At 35.0% G+C, this 21,501-nt stretch overlaps 1 protein-coding gene across 4 annotated transcripts in view; it reads left to right on the plus strand.

Annotated features, from left to right (window-relative positions):
• Nucleotides 1–21,501, plus strand: part of PDE4D (phosphodiesterase 4D) — a 386,722-nt gene that overhangs the window by 196,438 nt on the left and 168,783 nt on the right. Inside the window, exon 1 of one of the 4 annotated variants that reach the window (XM_051788283.1) lies at nucleotides 4,116–6,657. The exons of the other annotated variants lie outside the window; for them this stretch is intronic. Within the exon in view, the coding sequence (XP_051644243.1) occupies nucleotides 6,569–6,657 (89 nt within the window). The 5' untranslated portion in view covers nucleotides 4,116–6,568. Of the gene's footprint in view, nucleotides 1–4,115; nucleotides 6,658–21,501 lie in introns of those variants that run through there. 4 annotated transcript variants of the gene reach the window in all.

Raw genomic sequence — 21,501 nt, forward strand, 5'->3', positions numbered from 1 at the left:
AGGGTTTTAAGCCCTTAAGAATCTAGGGAAGTGACTTGCTCCATGTTAGGACAATGCCATATATAAAGAGGTGCATGTATGAGAGGTGTCAGAGCTACTGCAACCAACAGTTGTCAGTGTAGCTTAAAGGTCAGCTGAGCTCACCATACAAACACAGCTAGTGATGGCTAGCTGAACAAACCGTTCCAAAGGAAGAAAATGACCTGGTTGTGGATGTGTTATTAGTTTAGATGTGATTGTTCTGAGAGTAATGTTTTCTACTGAACACCAGAGGGCATAATAGGGTGTTTTCACGGAGGGAGAAATGCTTTGCAAGCGAGTTAAAGCACTTCAGAAATCCCACCGATTTCATGATCTCAAAATCTATCAAAAAAGGGATTGCTTTACAGCATTATAGAATCACTCAGGCTAGAAGGCACTTCTGGAAATGCTTTAGTAGTATTTTTCAGTTATTAAAACGTGAATTTCGTGTAATTGACAGCCCATTACTTTTGCTCAAGCAGAGTCACCTGTCGTAGGTGGTCCAAGACCGTGTTGCTGGTTAACTTTATGACTTTACATGCAGTTTTGATGTGCTCTCAACATGAAGTGACCAAAACTATTACACTATGGTTTTGGATGTTTTGGATCATTTTTTTATTTCTATCAAGAATTTTTCAGTAAATTCATACGAGTGAATTCTCTTCAGTCACCTGCAACAACAGTTGGTCTAGTACTGCTTTTGGATCTGTTCAGTTTTCAGGGAAACTTGCAATGCCAAACATGACCTGTTTATTTCATTCTCTTCCTAAGTTAATTCTTCTTATTTATGTTGGGAAATTTATGATAGTACTTTCAGTATAAAATCTAAATAAAACTGTTCTGTTCATCTTATATTGTAGTTCTTGTGTTAAGATTGTGCAATTAATAAGTCACTAGAGATAAAAGAATTAATTACAAATATAATTAGTTTAATTTTCATACGCTTAAGCAGAAAATGGGGATAAATATAAAAAAATTTATTAAAACTATGATATAATACTTTTCCCTACCTGCAGTATAATTCGTTGTTTGAAGATGCAGTTTATGTTATTGCATTACATTATTATTTTGATTACATTAGAATTATGGGTTAAGCAAGATTCCAGTCCTAGTTCAAGTAACTGTTATCCTTTTAGGTTCAGGTTAAATCAACTAAGTTCCCTACTTCCTCTGCCATTTTCATTACATGAGAAAATACTTACTTACAGATGGATGGTTTGCATTTTTATAAACTGTTGAAACACACAAAACAAAATAGATACCTAAAGCATTCTTTTTAACACTTTATTTAAAGGTTCTGTTTAAATACAAAATGTTTAATATGTTGGTTCATTCAATTTATTAATGAAAAACCTTAGCACTTCCTAGGAATTTTGCATTTTAAATCAATATATATGTATTTAGACGAGAGAGAGTTATCTCCACTCTTCTCTTGCAGGCACCTTTCCTGGGATTTTCCAGTATTTTTGTCTGCGATAATGACTACCAATTCACTCATGTTAATGGAGTATATTTCCCATGGAGGCTAAAAGAAAACCACAGTTCGCTAATTCTCTAGGAAATGAGCTCTGGGCAGCCTTAATGCCTTTCCATTTAATTGCTCCTTTCTTTTGAATAAGACCTTGATGCATAACACATATGTCCCCATTTAAGAACTTATCTACAAATGTTCATCATCTTTGAAAGATGGATGAATTTGCCTATCTGAGAAGCAGATCCGTGCTTTTTAACTGTCACACAGACAAGCAGGGCTGAGTTGCAAAGGCTTTTAAGACTCAGATTTCCCAAGTCTTGCTGGCAGTTAATTCTGTCGTCTTGTGCTCAGGTATCTTTATTTCCATCTTTACAAAAGATTGCTTAATACTAAATATGATGCAAACAGAATTTCTTATATGTGTTATTAGTAAATTCAGTAAATTTTAATATATACTGTAAACTAAAGTTGTTTCTTTTGCTTTTCAGTACTGTCCAAAGCTGTCCCACTTTTTTGCCCTTGTCCCAAGGCACTTCTCAAATTAGCTCTGATCTAAGTGGCTCTGATGCCACTTCTGTTGCAGTCACCTAGAAGTAGAATGTGTTCTTGCCAAATAGTTCTTGAAATCCCCCTTAAAACATAGGATTGGAAGCGTTTAGGGCAAGGAATGAGACTAATTCTCTGTTGGGTCTTTGAGGAATCAGAGAAACAACTCAAAGCCTTCCTAGGTAATTTGCTGAATGTACATTTTGCTTATCTGTGAAATCCCCTTTCAGTGAACCAGCTCCAAACAGGAGTCAAAGGTGCCTGGTAATCGTTTGTACAAGCTCTTCGATTTCATTTGCACTAAAATTAGGTTCCTCAGTAGTTCTAGAGATGCCATTTGTCCTTGAAGTTTGTCAGCATCCTTTGAGAGAACAGATAAACAGAAGAGCTTTGACTTCAGCAGTGATTTAAAAAATAATGACTACAACATAACTTCTTGTGTAGAATTTTTTTTTTTTTACAAATATAGGTTGTACAATTTATTGGAAAAGTATGAGGAATAACAGCATCTTTATACCACATGGTATTTAATCTGACTACCTTTTTTAAAACATTACTTTCAATTTTGTTTTTTACAGAATTCCGTAGTTTATAAGTCTGTAAGCTCCGTATCAGTGTACAGTGCTTATGTAATGGCCATAGATGAGTGTAATATTCTGTTCCAGGATCTGTCTGCACAGGCTGCAGGAGTTGTCAATTGATGCAGAGAAAAAATCTTGCTCAGAAAAAGCTGTTTGTGCAAACTTCATAAAAACTTTATTTGACATATTTCAAGGATCTTAACATTCCTGCATAGTTTAGCACCTTCATTATTAAAATAATTTATTTCTGACCCCCTGTCTCTCCTACTTGGGTTCTGATATTCCCTTTTTGATGCTATCTGTCACCTATAGTAGGTAGTGTCTCTATGCATGTCTATTGGGCATCTGTTTAGACTGTCACATTTTTGATATCTCCCTTCTTGCTGTCCAGTACTGGTGCTTTAATCTGTAGGAAAGAATTTCACACTGTTTTTATCTCTCATACACTTATCTATTCATGTGATTTGCTTCCAGCACAGACATAGTCATTTTACTTTCTGAGCAAACACTGCTGCTTCATTGAATGACTCTAGTGGCAATGACAAGAGCACCAGACTTTCTCGCACTTTAAATTACTCACCACTGTTTAACAGGAATTTCCATACAACTGATATATGAGAGGCCACAAATAGTTCATGACTGATGACACAAAACCCTTTATAAATGCCTTTCTGACCCCATCCCTACACAACTGAACTTCATCTCTATACTCTTCCTGGGTCACCTGTTCTCCTTCAGCTGTCTATGAATTTGCTTCTTTCTCTTTAGTTTGACCAGTAGATCCCGACTCAGCCATGCCACAGCAGTAACTCTTAACATCCTCTTTCTCAAAAGTACAACACTGCATACAATAGAACAACACAGAGGATAGAGGCTTTGGGAAGGCTGCCCAGAGAAAGAGCATGACTGTGGAGACCCAGAATGGGAGCATGCAGGAAAGCCCCATTGCTTTCCACAACTTAAAAATAACCTCAGTATCTTTTTCTGTTTCCTACATCTACTACTACTTCACCTGTCAAAACAGGAAAGTAAAACAAGTCTGTAAAGATATTTATGCATATCACCAGACCTAGTTACTTGCAAGAGGTTTTACACTTACCTGAATTCAACTGACCTAAAAAAAATCTTTAATTTCATGTGGGTTTGTTCGTTCATTATTAATTTAAGTTCCATGTTTTTAATTATGTGAAATATTATTTTACTATTTATTTATATGAACCTTTTCTAAAAAAAGTAGCAACAGTTTACATATCTGGAAGAATATTAAAAGTGTTTCTAATAATTCACTTTTTGTAGATCCTGAAGCCATCAATAATGACACACTAAAGTGGTGCCACTGACCAACTAAGAGTGTGAGGCTGATATCCTAGTATTGGTCAAAAAATATAGAGCAAAAGTTGCAATCACAGAACTGCACAGAATGTCAAAGATATTGTGCCTAATTGTTTATTATAATATTCATTTCTATTAGAGATCTGGATTATCACTGAGTGCAATGATTGATTTTACCTCTTCTATATAAAATTATGTTTTTGTTTACTCACAATATTGAGCTATTTTTACCACAAAACACTGCTGACAGATAACAACTTCATGTCAAATCATTTTATGTTCTTTTAGTGATTCTAGGAATGGGTTTGTTTGGTTTTTTTAATCTGGAAGAAAAAAAATGGCATGAAGAGTCTAGCAACTCCTCTGTAAAATTCAAGGTGTATTACAGAATTATTTGCTCCTTCATTTCCTTGAATGTATATAAACACTGAGCAATGTTTTAGTACAGTGATCTACTGCATGCCACTACACAGTGACAATAAGTGGTTTTGATATCAAGGTATAAATTTAGTCTTTAGTAATCTTGTAAGAAGCTTATTTCTATGACCTTATTGTGGTTGGCTTCATTAGCAAGTTTAGAGCCACAGTGAAGGAAAGGCGCCAAGGAGAAAAGAGAGCTCACAATAAACATGTTCAGTTCATTTGGTTCAGTTTTCTTTATTAAAAAAAGAAAAAAAGGCAACTGCTGCTGCATTAACGTGTTGTACAAAATCCTTTTTAGAAACAGAATGTGAAAAGAAAACATACCTGGCAATATGAAAACGCATCCTGTCCTGGTTTTCTTTGCCAGAAGAGAAATATTGATTTTGCTAATGCTCACATTCAATATTATCACTCAGGTATGTTTAAAGTGATCAATTAATCACTTGGATTCTAAAGATATTAAGATTTTGAAGAAGACTATAGCATGTGATACTTAGAAAGCACTACCAACTACTGTTGGAATGATCAAAATTCCATTCTTTGAAAATTAGTTGCTATATTAATTTAATTAAATAGCCTATACTTTTATCCACACCAAAAAAAAAATAAAACAAAAAAACCCAAACCCAACCAACGAACCAACCAACCAACCAAAACCAAAACAAAAATCACACAAAAAACAACCTAACCAAACCCTCACTTTTTGCCTTATCCAGGCTTTCACTTTTGAATTCCATATATTGAAAACTTATTTCGTGGTGTTAAAACATTTGTTGTCAGTTGATTCTCTAGTGCATTTGTTAGTGTAACAGGAGAAAAATGGTTCTTCCAAACAGCAAAATATAAGCAGTTGTAGCATATTTATTATTTTTCTGAAGAGTGTACTTTCTCATAATACCCTTTAGCATGAAAATAGCACATTTCATCAGATAATTGATTGATAGTCATGATGTATTCCTAGAAATTTATTTCTCTAAGCCTCTTAACTTTTCTGGTACTGCCCTGAGAAATTCTAAATTTTCATCTTTAACTTTGCTCTGGGTAAATACTCAATTTCTTCTTCATCATATTTCTTATGAATAAAAATAATTGGGTTTACCTTGTCTCAAAGATCACTGAAAGCAGAGAATACTCTGCCCATCTGTGCTGACAGATCATAGCCACATTCAGAGTTGTTTGCCTTTAGCTCTACAAGGGGTAGGCTGAAACAATTGCATGGAAGAATTGAGGTTTGAATAAAAAATAAAATATAAACCAAAAAGAAGCAAAACCCGGACAGCTAAAAAAAACCAACAAAAAGACACTGAACTAGAATGAATCCAGGTAGGAAGGAATTGAGTTCAGTTCTCAACGTCACTGGTGGTAATTGAGCACAGGAGTGATGTCACTGAGAAAATCTGCAAAGGCGCCTGAAAATTATCTGTCAGACTGAGATGTACTGTCTTAGAGTGGCTGATCTCTTGTAGATCATTAAGCCCTCTCAGAAAAGCTGCTTAATGTTATAAATTGATTCCCTTAAGAAACTGTGAAGGTGGAAGACACACTTGAAGAGAGTTAAGAATTAAACAAAGAGGCAATTGTGGGATTTGTGATCATGTTTCTAGTAGTAGTTTTACTCCCTGTTTGCTAGCTCCTTGCTGTGCTGGAGGTACACATTGGTACACAGGCAGATTTTGGTTTGGGGTTTCTTTAGTTTGTTTGCCTTTTTTTTTTCTCTCTATGCTCTGTAGCTATCTGATACCAGTCAGAACAGGTTGTTCAATTATAATCCATATTAAAAATACTTTCAAGAGACTGTTAAGAATTTGAAGGGTTTTGTCTGGGTAGCAGTGAATAATCAGAGCATTGGCTATTTCTGGTCTACCTTAGCTCCATGGTTCTGTGCTCTTTAGTGCCTGCTATAACTATCTAAGGATTTACCATAAGAGTTCTCACTTGAATAATGTGATAAGAGCCCTGAATATAGGAGATGTTTATGCAAAGGGCAAGCCTCATGCAGCAGGAAATCCCAGTTATCCCTTTAGCCTGTGCTCTCAGCCAGCAACATCTCTGCCAAAGCATACCGTAGGAAAAGGACATTCCCTTACACAGTTACAAGTGCTTCATGATTAGTGCAGGGCACGTCCAGCACAACTGTCCTGTGTCCCCTCAAGGATATAATTATTAGACGATTTTAGAATTAGCTTTGCCAATGGCCTTTCCGTGGGATCCTTTCAGAGCCTATGTGCCCTATCCATCTCCAAGAAATAAGATGAGATTTCGCTTTCTGAAGTCCTACAGGTATCTCTTCTAGTGGCTTACGGTGTAATTGATGGTGATAATAGTTGCAACTGTGGCTCTTTTTTATTCTTCTCTAGTATTGGAGTATATAAAAATTTGGAAATGGCTTGTATTAATTGTGACTCTCTTGAACTTGTAAAGGCACTGCTGAACATGGTATACCAGGAAAATAGGTATTGTATCTGTGTGAGTGGAAAATATTATGAACAAATGACCATGTAAGTGTATGAAACTGCACTTTTCAAGTAAATAATAACTTTGAATGCTTTTTGCACTCCAAATTGGGGGGAAAAGTAGATTACCATTTATGTCAGTGTTCCTATGAAAATATTAATTCGAAGTATTCTCAGTACTTATTGTAATTAAGAGTATTTAAAAATATGACTGATACACTGATACAGTATAACAAACCTGACTGAATATCAGTGGTTGAGAGACTTTTGCCAGAAGATCATATTTGTTAGTTATTTTGTTAAATGTTAAACATTTTTGAAACTGAGTATAGACAATAAGATTCTATTTTTCCTTAACTATTACTTTAAAATAGCAGTAGCAAAATATGCTTTCCATTATTTATTGCGTTACTTTTGGCAATTGAACCACTATTTTTTTCCAACTTCTTTGCATTTATTTATAATAGATGTGTATACATTTTCAATTATAAAATTCTTAAGATCCTCCCATTTGTATATAATTCATTGGAGAATTCACTGCATATCATCTTAATGATAACTTTTTAACTTTAATTGATGCAATGTTCACATTTATTTGCACACTTGTTCAATACCAAATGCCTAAGAAGCTCAATGCTTTATGTAGGATTATTGATAGCAAACACGATATAGGTGAGTAGTGTTAAAAAAACTGATTAGGTACAGTCCAACTTCTCTCAGTGTTTTCTTTTGGAAAAACTAGGCTGTTCATACAGAGGGAGCTAGGTTTATAACAAAAATAATAATAACAGGTAAAGGTAATTGAATAGAGAATAAAACTATGGCATCCGTTCAAAGCTAGATCATATAACTGAGATTTTCTTAAGGCAATCTTCTTATCAGGGACTTTTTGTTTAAAGAAAGCAGCTTATGTTTCTTTTACAAATTTCTATCAACTGCTATATATATCAATGCTTTAAAAGCAAAAAGAAAAATGTCATGTAGCATGTTAATATAGGATCTGATTATTTTGATTATTACTTTATGTAGCTTAGCATATTGTCTAATTTTTCAGTCCAACAAGGTGAAAATATTCCTAAAAGTTGCTAATAAAAATAAAAAGAAAGGAACCCTTATCTAAAGTTTATGAATTTTGTCTTACCATAGAGGAAGTGTTACATGTTTGTTTTTCAGGAGCTTTAAAGAATTAGGATGAGGTTGAAGATAGCTTTATAGAAAATAGGTCATAGTTGTATTATTAAATGTGAGCCATATTTGTTGCTACTATTTAATTTAAATATAAGTTCTTACTAGAAGGAGAAATAAAAATCCTTAATATATATTGCCATGTCACTGCCATGGCTCCATTCACACTGTAGGTTATATTTAGAAATCCACTACAAAATTTTACAGTACTCAGTGCCTATGTAATTTAATAACCTTGTTTATGTCAACTGACAGTTCTGCTTACATTACTCAACCATCTGATGTCAAGGGTCTTTGGTTTCTAAAATTGAGTATCTGATAGTACCATCTAGGTATTCCATGATTAACATTGTTTAGCAAACCATTTAAATTGTGAAGTTGGCTGTAATTTTAATTTTTCTTTTGTTACATTTTGGAAAAAACCCAGAACGTTTCTTCTGTGAGATGCTTATAATCTATTGATTTAATAGACCATCATGTTTTTATTTAAATATTTAATATCTGGGAGATTCTGTAATACATTGATGCCCTCTTGTAGTCAAATAATGCATGTCCCCGTATAGTCAAATAATGAATTGAGTTTCTTTGCTGATCAGCAAGTGCTGGGGGTTGCATCTTTCAGAGGATGGTGAAAGACCCAGGCTAATGCAAGTTTCCCCAGTGTAGGGAAAAAAATATACCTTGAGATAAACGTAATTTTTCTAGGAAGAGCTGGAATGCAATGCCATCACTTAGAGCTCTTCTTCCTCTGTCTGTCCCATCAAATAAACTATAGGTTAAAGCTTCAGCAAATTGTACTGAAAAAAAGAGGAAAGTAGACCGTAAAACCTGGTAGATACACTTATGATTTGCTATACGCCAGAAATGTAAGTATTCATAGCATTAGATGTAGAACTAAGACCAGGAATGGGTATTTCACACACAAGGAAACTCAGGAGACCACCAAAACATTTCACAATTTCAGCAACTTTTTGCAGGGGGGAGGGGGAGGGTTGTTTAGTTTTGTACGGAAGTATGCCTGCCCTGCTCTTTGGAAGATGAATGTTCTGCTCCAATACAAACAAAGTATGTGTGCATCTTCATTGTGTTTCCATAAATCACAGATAAGCTCATGTCTTTTTCTTTCTCTCACCCTCATCTTTTTTTTTTTCCTTTCTTTTTAAAGCCTTGAGTCTCTCTAAACTAAACCTCCTTTCCTGAAAGGCAGATAGGAATCCTGTTTCCTGCTGTATTTAGCATTGCTCAGGAAAATAGCACTAGATGTAACTGTAAAAATGAAATCCTAAGAGTAGCACTATTGCACTTTAGAGCCTCCTGGGACCTCTGAAGAACAAAAGGAGATAGAATCCTTCTTCATGACCTCTACATCCTATCATGCACGGATGAAGAAGAACTAAAGCACCTATAAAGATTTCTTGCACATAACTGAGGTGTATGAATAAGAATGTGTTATATGACACTCAATCCTTCCAGATACTAAACACTCACACCTCCCACTGAACTAAATGACAGGACCTCGGGACCACTTAGAAGATTCTCCAGAGGCTGGAGGATCTGCTCTGATTGTCTGTGTGGTCTTTAGTGTCTTTTTCCACAATGAAGGATTTGTAAATAGCTCACAGTGACTATCTGCTGAGTAAAACTTCTTTGTGGAGAGAATTTTGTAGAGATGGTAAGCTCCAAAGTAAATTGGGTGTTACAAGAAATGACACTGGCAATAACATGCATTAAATTGAAGAATCAAATAATTAATGTTTGCCAGATTATTGCAGTATCAGAACTACATCTTCATTTGCTTAGCTACGAAGATATGCTTCCTGAGACAGTGATCATGACACTTATACCTTCATGGTGAAAAGAAAGTAAGGTTCTTTGTTGGGTTATATGAGTTTCTTTTGTTCCTTCCTCTGCTTTCTTTCTGTTTCTCTTCTTTGGCTGCCATCTGGCACATTTCCCTGGACTAGAGGAACAGTCATGTGGCTGAAGCTACTGCCAGTACCACTTCTGCAGCCAGCTGCTCACAGCATTCGTACATAAGAAGGCAGATTCTCTCCTGCCAGATAATTGTACTCCAAGCCACTAAACTCTTGGGAATTGGACTGGAAAGTGGAATATCTCTCTTAAACAGCAGTTTTCAGGAATCCCTTCTCTAAGGGGATTTCTTAATTATGTCAAAGCTCTTCTAGTGAGCAGAGTACGATATTCTAACTTTTTTGTTATTACAAGACTAGTAATGAAATGGAAATAGAAACCAGATTAAAGTTTATTATTTTATTTATGAGGGATTACAGTCCCAGCACACTGGAACTGTCTTGCTTCTTTTTGACCAGTCATTCAAAATTTTCTGGGAAATGAAATATTCGAATGTATAAATGTGGACTTTTCTAGTGAATGCAATGAATCACACATTTGATTTCATATTCAGCTAAGAAATTCTGTAATTCGTAGAATGCCATATCACCACTAAAAGGATGTTTTGAACCTCACTCAGATTTATTTCAGACAAATTTGCATGCTAGAATATCATTATAACCAATTCAGACATTTGGTGGTGTTGATTTGAAATCTTGGGAAAAGTGGCAAAATAGCAAGGCGTAAGATTAAGTAGCAATAGGACAGCAGTTGCAAGTGAATCCTGCTTGACTCTTGTGTTGCTGCAGACCTACCTCCTTGTCAAAACTGCCTAAGCATCTCTGATAAGGAATAAATATGAACAGTCTCAACACCATTTCCTAGCAGCTCAGAAAGTCAAGATCCAGTATATAGGTCCCAAGCATCAGGAAAAAAAATGCAGAGAACTAACATGTTTAAAAGTTTCAGCTTTTGCTTTAAATTTCTCTGGCATAGTTGATCCTCATACAGATAGGTTGAGTGAGGCTATCACAGTGGTACAGGTTGAGTCTGTCAGTGTTTCTTATGCTGCTTTGGTTTAGTGTTACCTGAGAGCTTATTCAGTGGGATTTTGTGGTTCTTGCTGCAGCCTTGGAAGTGATTTAGTTAGTGTGAAATAAACAGAAAACTGAAGTATATCTACAGGTTTTATCAACAAGATTTTTCCCCCAATTTATGCTTAAATAAGTTCAGCCAAAACCAGAACCTCTAATGAATAACCACAGGAAACATTCCTTTATACACAGTGAAGTAAATTATGGCAACTAGTGTTGCTACAGTTTACAATAAATAAATGCCTGGGCCATGCTGTTTGTAGCTGAAACAGTCCCCACAAAAACTCAGCTTTCCAGATTAGGCTAGGAGCAGACACTAGCATCTCTTGGGATGAAGAAAAAGATTACACTAACCATAAACAGCAAGAAATACTCAGTTTTATTTTAAAATTGTAGATGTCCATGGAGATTTATGTTAATGTTGGAAGTATCTGACTTTCAATTCCCTGATGTATCACAAATTCTAGGAGCACTATAAATAGATCTATCATTCAATTCAGTACCAAATACATCAGGAACAAGCTGACGCAAGTTCAGCATGTACCATGCCCAAATGTTGTAATTAATTTCTAGATACTTCATTAAATAAGAAGAAAAGTAATACAAGGATAACATATTAATGTTTATTTTATGGCGCTCTAGAATTTACTTATATCAGTTGTGGACCTGAGTAGATTTTTTTTTTTTAAATAGAAACCCCAATGTTTCTTACTGGAACTAGTAAATACAATTTATTTCTGTGCACTAGAAACCACTAATAATCTACAGGTCATTTTGTGTTAATTGTTGTGAGTGTTACTTGAAAACTTCTGCGATATGCTAAAAGGTAATTAAATGCTCTAATGCACCTTTCTTCATGAGGCAATAAGGGAAATTAAGAGGAAAAAAAAAAAAGACACTCCTGCCCACCTAGAAGGGTCTGGTACACTCACCAGTCTGGCGTCCTTAGCAGTACGGGCACTGTTATACTTGATCACATGGGTAGTCCATGCAAACTAATCCAGCTCTTGGTCTCCACCAGCAGTGAGCACCAAATCTTTGAGTGAGAACAGTAAGGAACTTGGTGGTTGCAGTATAGTTTTCCTTGAGGGACAATCTCCTCAACATCTTCAGTAGCTCCCTATGTATGAGTACACCAGAACTCTCCCAGCTGTGTGTATTGCTTACTCTAGCAAGTCTGGATATTTTATTTATTCACACCAAATGTTGATCATTTTTCATTTAAAAAAATGCTGAATTTTTGTTTCAATGGTACTTTTTGACCCTCACTACCACAGGAGACTTCCATGTGATATGCAAGATTTTCTTCATTCTCTTGTCCATTTTTGCCTTGAAATATTTTAAGTTATATTGTCACCTTATGTTGCTAAAGGTTTGTTGTTGTTTTATATATTTGTGGACCATTCTTTTTTCATCAGCTTTCTAACTAATCTTTTCAAATGAAAACATTTTGTGTCCGTATCATTCATGTTGCTGATCTCTTTCTAATGCAAATCCAGAGCTTCTGATGAGGACACATGGTCTAGATGAATTTCTCATGGAAAAATAATAACATTTCTATTATGAGATTTCTTTTATTACACTCTATCTCATTTCTGATGTATTTTAACAGATTTGCTGATTAACTGATTTTGAGTCATAAAAAATAACCTCATATTCCATTAAATACCTGGTGGTGTCTGTACTGACCAAACTAGATATTCAGGGATTTTAACCCTGTGGGCATAGTCTTACTTCCATTTATTATGTACTTTTTCTCTTCATCTCTCCCTATTCTCTTTCTACTGAGAGAAGTTTACAAGGACACAGTATTGAGTAAAGGCAACAGGGATCATTTCAGGAGGTAGAATTTCAACCTCACTGGAAAGTTTGCATTTTTAAAAGAGAAAAACAAAACAAAGCAAAACAAAACCCCTCAGTGATGAATAACCAGTTTTATACATCTTTCTATGGAAAGAACATTTTTTTAAAACAATGAAATATGTTATTTATTCTTTTTTATAGCCTCAGTTTTAAGGAAGAGACTGTTTCTGACTTGTTAGGAGATTAGGAAGTCCTTCAGGAAATCTGCCAGAATCTGTGCAGCTGCAGAAATCGGGGGTCTCAGCAGTAGGAGACAGGTGGTTCCCATCAACGTACCCAAGCAGTCATTATATATGTGTATACTATATAAAGAGTATGCACATATACACACACACGTGTGTGTGCATTCTACATTGAAATGTATAAACTATCAGAAGTTTTCCAGGAAGAAGCTGAATACACAGCACTTACTTTATCATTTGTTCACATGAACTTGGCTTTCCTTTATTTATTTTACTTTTGCAACATTTCCAGTCAATATTTGGCTCTTCAGAGGCTTAGCTTGCATAGGCTTTGGTACAAATATCTGTTGAAGTTGTAAAAGTAAATGACACAGTCAAACAAATACCAGGGTCGGATAAACTCCTGTTAACACTAGCTGAAGTTATTTAGCTAGTGGTGAAACCTAAAATGGAAAAAAAGTAAAACTATTTAAATGGGATATAATTGCCTCCAGATGGAGAATGGGAGGCCTTTTTGTTTGGTTGGTTTTTGTTTGTTTTAACAAATGTAGGTGAAGCAAAGAGACAAATATAACAAATAAATAAATGTATAACTCTGGCTTAAGCTACATATGCATTAATCTAGTAGATTCTATGAGTTACTCTGTGAATCCAACTTAATCGGCAGCTGCTGGGAAATGAGCCATACCAGACATTTCAGTGTCCTCATGATGCTTTATCTGGAAGCACCTTTTCCTTCACCAAGCTCTTTTCCAGACACAACTATGCACCTGCAGGTCTGCAGAAGTACTAGTACCAAACAAAAGCACCTGAACAGGTTGACTCTTTAATGACTTTCTTTACACTTGCTGTGTCAGGAACTATATTTAGCCCACATCAGATCTGCTGTGAGAAGCTTGCTCACCTGCAGAGAAAATATGGGAAGTTCACACTCAAAGGGAAATTTGCCAGTTTCTTAAATGGTAAATTATCTGCTTTTATGTATGATCATTTTATGTGTGCAGAGCAGATGGCTGGCAGGCTGAAGCTTTCAAGCCTTCCAAAGTGGAATGCACACCTAGGTAACAGTACAGGAGGGTTGGTTGTTTTGTGGTTAGTTATAGGGTTTTTTCCAAATTAGAAATACTTCAATAACTTTTGTTCAATTTAAAGCTCACATAATGTGGCAATATGTGCCAATACAAGGGACTCACAAATGCCTATTCAAATATTGCAGATGGAGCAGAATCTGCTTTTCAGACAGCTCCAGTGTAAGGGAGTAGTATCATGTGGCACTGTGAAATTGATGCCTTTTTTTACCTTAATTCATATGGTATTGAATTTACTTGGTTTTCCTAAGTATATGAAACCTATTTAAACTTTTTGGTAACCACCCAATTGCATAATCTTTCCATGCTTTTTGCTCTTCTTCCTTGTGACATAAAAAGAAAACATAAATATGGTCATGCAAACATTAAATGAGAAACTCAGAGAAGTCGGCTGTTTTAAGCAACAAAGTTCGTCTGTTTTATATCATGCACTGGAAACCAAGCCAAGGGTTTCAACATCATTTACACTCCACTGAATCAGGGACTGAACAGTCAGCAAATTGGTAATTTGGAAACTGGAATATGTCTCTAAAGCAGAAGTAAAATCCACTGAGTTAGGCTTCTACTGGTGTCAAAGGATAAAATGAAGTTTCTTTTAAGCATTGTGTAAGGAAAACACTGCCATGAATTTGCCATGCAATGTCTACAGGTGATGGGTTCCTGAACAGAAATGTCATTGGTACCTGAGAATAAGGAAGAAGTTTACATTGCACTAGCTCGTGTGGTTATTCATGTCAGCCTTCTGAAACAAAATGCCAGTTTTTGTAGATAGAGGGAGGGGAAAAAGGGAAACAAAAAAAAAAAAAAAAAGAGAAAAAAAAAAGGCAATGTAATTTCTTAACATTAATCCTGGCATCTAGATGAGTCCCTCAATGAGGGAATCATGCAGTCTTAATGAACGTATAAGTGCCAAACTATGTTTGTTCCATGTTTCCTCTTGGCCACACTCTTTGTTTAAGCTCTCTCCCACATGACACTTGACAGTGTAAATTGGAACATGAAACGTGACATATTTTGAGGCTTATCCAAATTTGGCATAAAAATACATGTAGTTCTATTTTCTGATAAACTCTGCTCGGGATCACAGAAAACAGAAGGAATTGTAGACAGGGTGATTTTGCATATAAATGCAAGCATACATTAATGCCAAAAAGTACTTCTTGTTTACAGATAAGAATATAAATGATATAAAACAGATGGTATACTAATTTATAGATGGGGCCAATAGCAAAATGTAGAATGATGTCATTAAAAATCTGTTTCAAGATACTGACAAAATTTTGTTCTTACACAGAGAGAAACAGATACCTCTGTGATCCACAAAAGATTTAAATTTTGCTCTAACAGTTCTCCCTGCTTGGCTATCCCTATTAGAATATGATTAAAAGACATAAAATTTTAATGATACTATGCGTAATTTTCAGTCTGGACTTCTAAATGCACTGAATATTACCTTACAAATCCATGTAAAACTTAAATAGAAATACGTAGTAATCCAAGTAATGTCTGTTAAACATATAATCATACAATTATATGATTGTCTTATCAATGCTGAACATCAAAAACCAGTATGTTTCTATAAATATCTGATGTGAAATCTTTTTGATGTAGATTGATGCTATCTGAAAGTGCTAGCTGGTCTGGTTTTAGTGAGTACCATGTGAGGGCCCTGATTTTTTCTTGGTCTTATCTGCAGTGTGAATAAAACAGCCCAGGAATCTTTCCAGCTGGTGAACTATGACTAGCTGACATGACAAGGTTAGCACTAGTAATGCTAATCTCTCCTCCTCCCTGGAGCAGAATGTGAGGGGCCAAAATGCTCTTCTGGAAAGGTCCTTGCTCCAGGGATCAGGTGGTCCACAGTAGTATTCAAACCAAGAAGGGTTTACTCAATTTTTGCTCCATTAAAATAGATTGATCACAGTTTTCTGCAGGACTGTATTATTTTCTGCTTGATTGTATTACAGTTGTAATGCCAACTGTTTTTAATTATGGAAATGTCTTGAAGAATCACAAGAGTTTGTTTTAAAAAACTTTTTAAAATCTTTCTTTCATCCTTTGTCCTCAAATGATTAAATCTAAAAGGGTTTACCAAAGCCAGAAAAGCCAGGAGCTTTCTTAAGATGCAGTTGACGTTTTCATCTAAAACCTGGAATTCAGGAGCCTTAAGGAAAATGCTTTGTCTGTAAGACTGGAAATAACATTTCAGAGGTTAGCAGGGCAGGATAGCATGACTTTGACAATCACACCCTGAAAACTTTAGTTATCTAAAATTCTACTTTTCACTGCACAGGGTGGAAGTGTGACCCAGAGTGCTTCATCAAAGAGCTCCTCTTTTGGAATTCAAAGTAGAAAGTTATGTGTCAGTATAAGGGATTCACCTAGACTAATGTTACCATGCAAACCTCACCAGCCTCTTCTTCAGTTACATTCTTTCAGGCTGGAGATTTCCTAGCTGTATAATGCAGCTGTTTTAAGATGTAAGGAAAGCAGCAAACAGTCCTGGAAAAGCTGTGCTCACTCTTCGCTGAGAGAAGGATTTGCTGGATTTTCACTCTCTTCACCCTTTCAAAGAAACATTTGAACTTTGACCAAGAAAATACTTCATAATTTGGACCATTCATTTTGAATTAATATGTTGTTTTGATCATAGTTTATAATAGCTAATATAAGTTTAAATAAAGGAGGATAAAAAGTAGTCAGAGGATGTCAGTGAAATTTATTTATTGCAGAACTGTCTAATGGAGCTGCAGTTTGCCAGCTTTTGTTAAAGAGAAATAAATTGATTATATTAGGAGTTTATTGTAAATATTTCCTCATATCATGCTTCTAAATGGTTTAGATAACATTTCCTTTTGGTACAATGTATTTATTTGATCCTGGAACATTTAATTCACCATTAAATGTCATACATTCTGTTACTATAAAAGGATAAAACTGCTTCCAAGTACACGTTGTTTCAGTAAGACATGAGCTTGTTCATGCCAGCTCTTCTGATTTACAGATAAAGTAATTTCCCTCAAAATAGCGGCTTTAGGAGTTATGGTAATAATGTAAAACAATGTGAAGTAGTTTATGGTAAAAATGTGAAGCATTCTTTGGCATCTGCATTCAAAGTCCTACAGTGTTTATACTAACTTCAATGCAGCAGCATCATTTTTGTATTTATACCAGATACTTTGGGAAAGTGAAGTATGAGTATGATGTTAGAAAGACGTTATGGTTCTAAGGGATTTTTGTATTTCAATAATTTTTACATCTTTAGTTCATCTGTATTCGATATTTTTACTTATAACCTATATATTTGTTTTTCATTATAGCTGTTATCTAATCCTATTACTTTTTGAAGTCATTGCAGAATTTCTGCCATGTTTTGGGAATTTATTTCTGGATAACAAATTGCGTATTTTAGTTCCCTTCTTCGTGTTTGTCACTAAGAATATGAACTAACCCTATGATTTGATTTACCATTAGTAGATTAACACTTTGTTCATAGGACAGTTATAGAAAAAAAAATCTTTTCTTTTCATACTTGGCAGGAAAATAAAGAAAATGTCTTTATTTTCTGTATTTCTAATAATCTAGGTTAAGCTTAGGTTTTCCTAGGCTTTGTCAGTACCTCTTTAAGTTAAAATTTGAAAGTCTGGTATTTTTCATCTACAAAATGGTTAACTACAGAAAATTCCAAGAAGTCACAGAATAAACTTTTACAGATTAGATATAAAGGTTCTATTTGACAACATAACAAGAAAACATAGCCCAAAGAGCAGAAAGAAAGAAGAAGGAACTCTTAAGGGGAGACAAGTATGCAGATGAAAGAGACAGTGTACGACAGTGATGTACAACCACTGTCTGTTCACTCAGTAGCAAAAGCTACATCATAATGTTGCAGCTCAATTTTTTCATTTCTCCCTTTTGCAGGGCTGAAATTGTTTCCCAGCTGCCTAGAGCCTTTTGATCTAGACTGTGTGTCTTTAGCAAAACAAGATTTGCAGCTCCTTAGAAACAGGAGTTCCTAGAGGTGACAGTCTGCCCAGCTGAGTTACCTTCATGGATACACCTCACTGAGTTCAAGAGATCAAGATATGCATTCCCCTTCCTAATTAATATAAATAACTGATTATAAGTATTTACATAATAAACAACCAATAATTTGTGTAACAGCCAGACATAGGTCAGAGCCATCTCTCATTGCCAGTAACAAATAACACCTTGGTGCAGATGTAGATTAGAGTCATATAAAAGCTTCATTACAGTTTTCAAGGCAAAATTTTATGCCAAATCCCTGAAACAGACAAAAGTGGCAGGCCAGTTGTGTTGCCATGCAAAAAGTTCCAGCCTCAGACCATATTCCTAAAATTTTTACATTGGTTTTGTTCATCGGTTCTGTGTCTTTCACAGCCACTGTAATTTCAGAAGCATTTACTTTATTTTTGAAAGCAACTCTACCATAGTGAATTAAGTATCACTATAAAAGATTTTGTTTGTTCTTATTGGCAAATATTCAGAATTTTGTAAACTACATGTTGATGCCTCTGTCAATTAAATTTAATCAAAAATATGGCAAAAAATTAAAGGGTCTCTAAAGAACTTTTTAATGAAGGAAATACCATTTAAGCAATGCTATTGGTAAGTTAGTTTACAAACTTAGCTGCCTTGCTATCCAGGTCACCAACGTGGCCTGCAAGTGCTGACATTTGGACCAAAAAACCAGTCCTGCTCCACATGCACTCTTAGGTCTGTACTCTTTAGAGCAGTGAACACTTTAAACCAGTACTCCTTGAGCTCCTCCCTCTTTGAACTTCTGCAAAGTGAACTCATCAATGCTGTAAAATTTAGTTGATGTAAAACATCACCTTGAAATTTTGCATTTAATCTTCCATCCTTCTGATATGGTACAAAGAGTTAGTGTTTGCTGATGAGGAAGATGTTGTTCTTTTCCATTTTTACTTCAAATACAAACTTTGCATTTTTTCCTCTCCAAAAAAAAACAAAAAAAATTTTTAAAGGCCTGGTTAAACTAGACAGTGTAGTGCAGCTGTAGGACCCTCTTCAATGTTAAATATTCCTGATCAGAAACCAAATACGCTATAGAAACAACAATACATTTTACCCATAATTTGGTGTGCACTCAAATTCATGAACAGTCTTCTGTAGCACACTGCAATTACTGTCCACTGGTGCGTTAGATAGACAAAAGTAAAGAAGAATAATTTCTGGAACTGGCTCTTTGACCTCTATTTCATTTGATTGAACTTTGAGACTTGCATATTTTGTGAGATATTTTTATATATAAAGAAGTAAAAAATATAAAATAGTGGTCAGGGAAAAAATTCTGATTTATTCAGCTTCGTGCTAATTATACCAGTAAATTTACATGGAAAAATGCTTTCCAAGATCCATGTGAAACTAAGTTAACTGAAACAGTCTTGCTGAGATGATTGTCCAGATAGTGGCATACCACAAAAAATAATCCGGATTGATTAAAACCAAGGGAAATACCAGAACTGCAAGAGGTTTTGAGAATCATTTAGCATGAAATTCAAATGGATAATACTGGACTATAGATATATTTGCTTTTCTATCTTTTCTATGTTGAGAGAGATAAGTGACAGTGGAGCACACATGAACAAAGATACAGCTCTGAGGATATGAAGAGCATCTCTAGTTGTTCATTCAAATACAAACGCGGTTAATTATGATGCAAATGCTTTGGAACGTTCTTCATTGTTTAGTTTACATTTTGATGTTGATAGTTATATGTATTTTAAGCTAAAAACATAGGACCATGTTTGTTCAGTGTACTTTATTCAGTGAGGTTTGTTCAGTGAGGTTTTTATCTTATTCATTCTGCAAACTGACGTTAAAAAAAAGTATCATAATATATTATTGATGGTGCTTTTTTTTCTCTAACAGTGTAAATAACTCCCAGTTTTCTGAGTGGTTAAAGATGGTGTTTGCTGACATTATAATGCAAAATGAGGCAGGAAAGTGTTATTAGCAATCATCAACTTCAATTTATAAATCAGTTGCAACAGAGTAAAAATCAATGTGCGTACCTTAAATTCTGTCATGTAAACTAGATATATCAAGCAGTTAAATACCACTTTGTGTACTTAATAGCCATGTTTGCTGTAGCAGGGCTTAGTTGCTCAGGAATCATGGCCCATCAGCTGAGCCTGAAAGAGATCCCAGACTGATTTCAGACATGAATAGGAAAACAAACAATAGGGGCAGAACTGAGATCTGAAGTCTAAATTGAACTAAAGCAAGTAAAGTACTATTGGAACATGGTTTTTTTAAACTACTTTTTGTGTAGTAGTAGTGGTATTAGTAGTATGTTTTTGTAATATGTGTCATATTTCCCACTTAAGGGAAAACACGTTACCTTTTTGAGTGTTATAGCTACCAAGGGAAGAACAACAGATTATATTACTGCTGCTCTGCTTGTTAAAAGAGCTGAAGTGGGATAACTTTGAATGTGGTGGTCTCATGCATATTTGGATTTAAACCACAGAGTCATGTCAATGACACAAATTGGAATTACTGAAGTTCTATCAGTTCCATATATCCATGGATAAATTCCTGCAGGAGAGAATGACTTAAGTTGTTAATTTCATTTTAAATGCTACATACTGAAAGAGACAAAAGTTCAAATAAGTTTTATGTTCAAACTAAAACTAGACAAAAGCCAGGATATGTAAAGGATGAAAGGATGACTGTATTATAGGAGAGGCCTAAAGGTTATTCAGAAAAGTGATTTAACTATTCTGATGTTCAGTGGCTTTTCTTCATTAAGATTTTGGTTGCTGATAAGAATTGAAGAGAACTTTGTGTCAGGGAAATAACTCATGTTATTCTAAAGCTCCAATCGATTTTTTTTACTCGTTTCTCTAATGCACCATTAACCCCTTAGACATCCTAATACACTGATTTGAAGGAGACCTATCTTAAACAGCATTCTCTGAAAACAAAGCAAAACCACACCAGAAGGATTTGACAGGCTTAAAAGCAAAAGTCTTAGATCCACAAAAAGAGTTCTTAAGTTTTCATATATTAAGAATTCCAATTCCATCTCCAAAGCTAGCTACCTCAACCAGTATCTTTTTTTTTTTAAATCAAAATCCATGAATTCTCATCACTGTAATATACTTTATCCCATGCACTGGATGTCATCATAGAAACAATGTGAGTCAAAATAGACAAGTTCTGCAATCTAGAATAATCTTTCTGAAGGAAGGTCAAAACCAACAGGAGCCTTGTTGTATCTCATCCCTCAGTGTGACATGCAAAGGACATCTAGCAATATCTTTAGAAGGCAAACCTGGGAATTGAAAGTTGTCACAGAGGCATTGTCATTTTCAATCTTATATTTTCCTCACTGTCCCACTGGTCACCTTCTATTCTA

Source organism: Manacus candei, unplaced genomic scaffold (assembly GCF_025592945.1).
Source record: "Manacus candei isolate 608988 ecotype Guabito, Panama unplaced genomic scaffold, ASM2559294v1 h1tg000024l, whole genome shotgun sequence".
NCBI classification, from domain to species: domain Eukaryota; kingdom Metazoa; phylum Chordata; class Aves; order Passeriformes; family Pipridae; genus Manacus; species Manacus candei.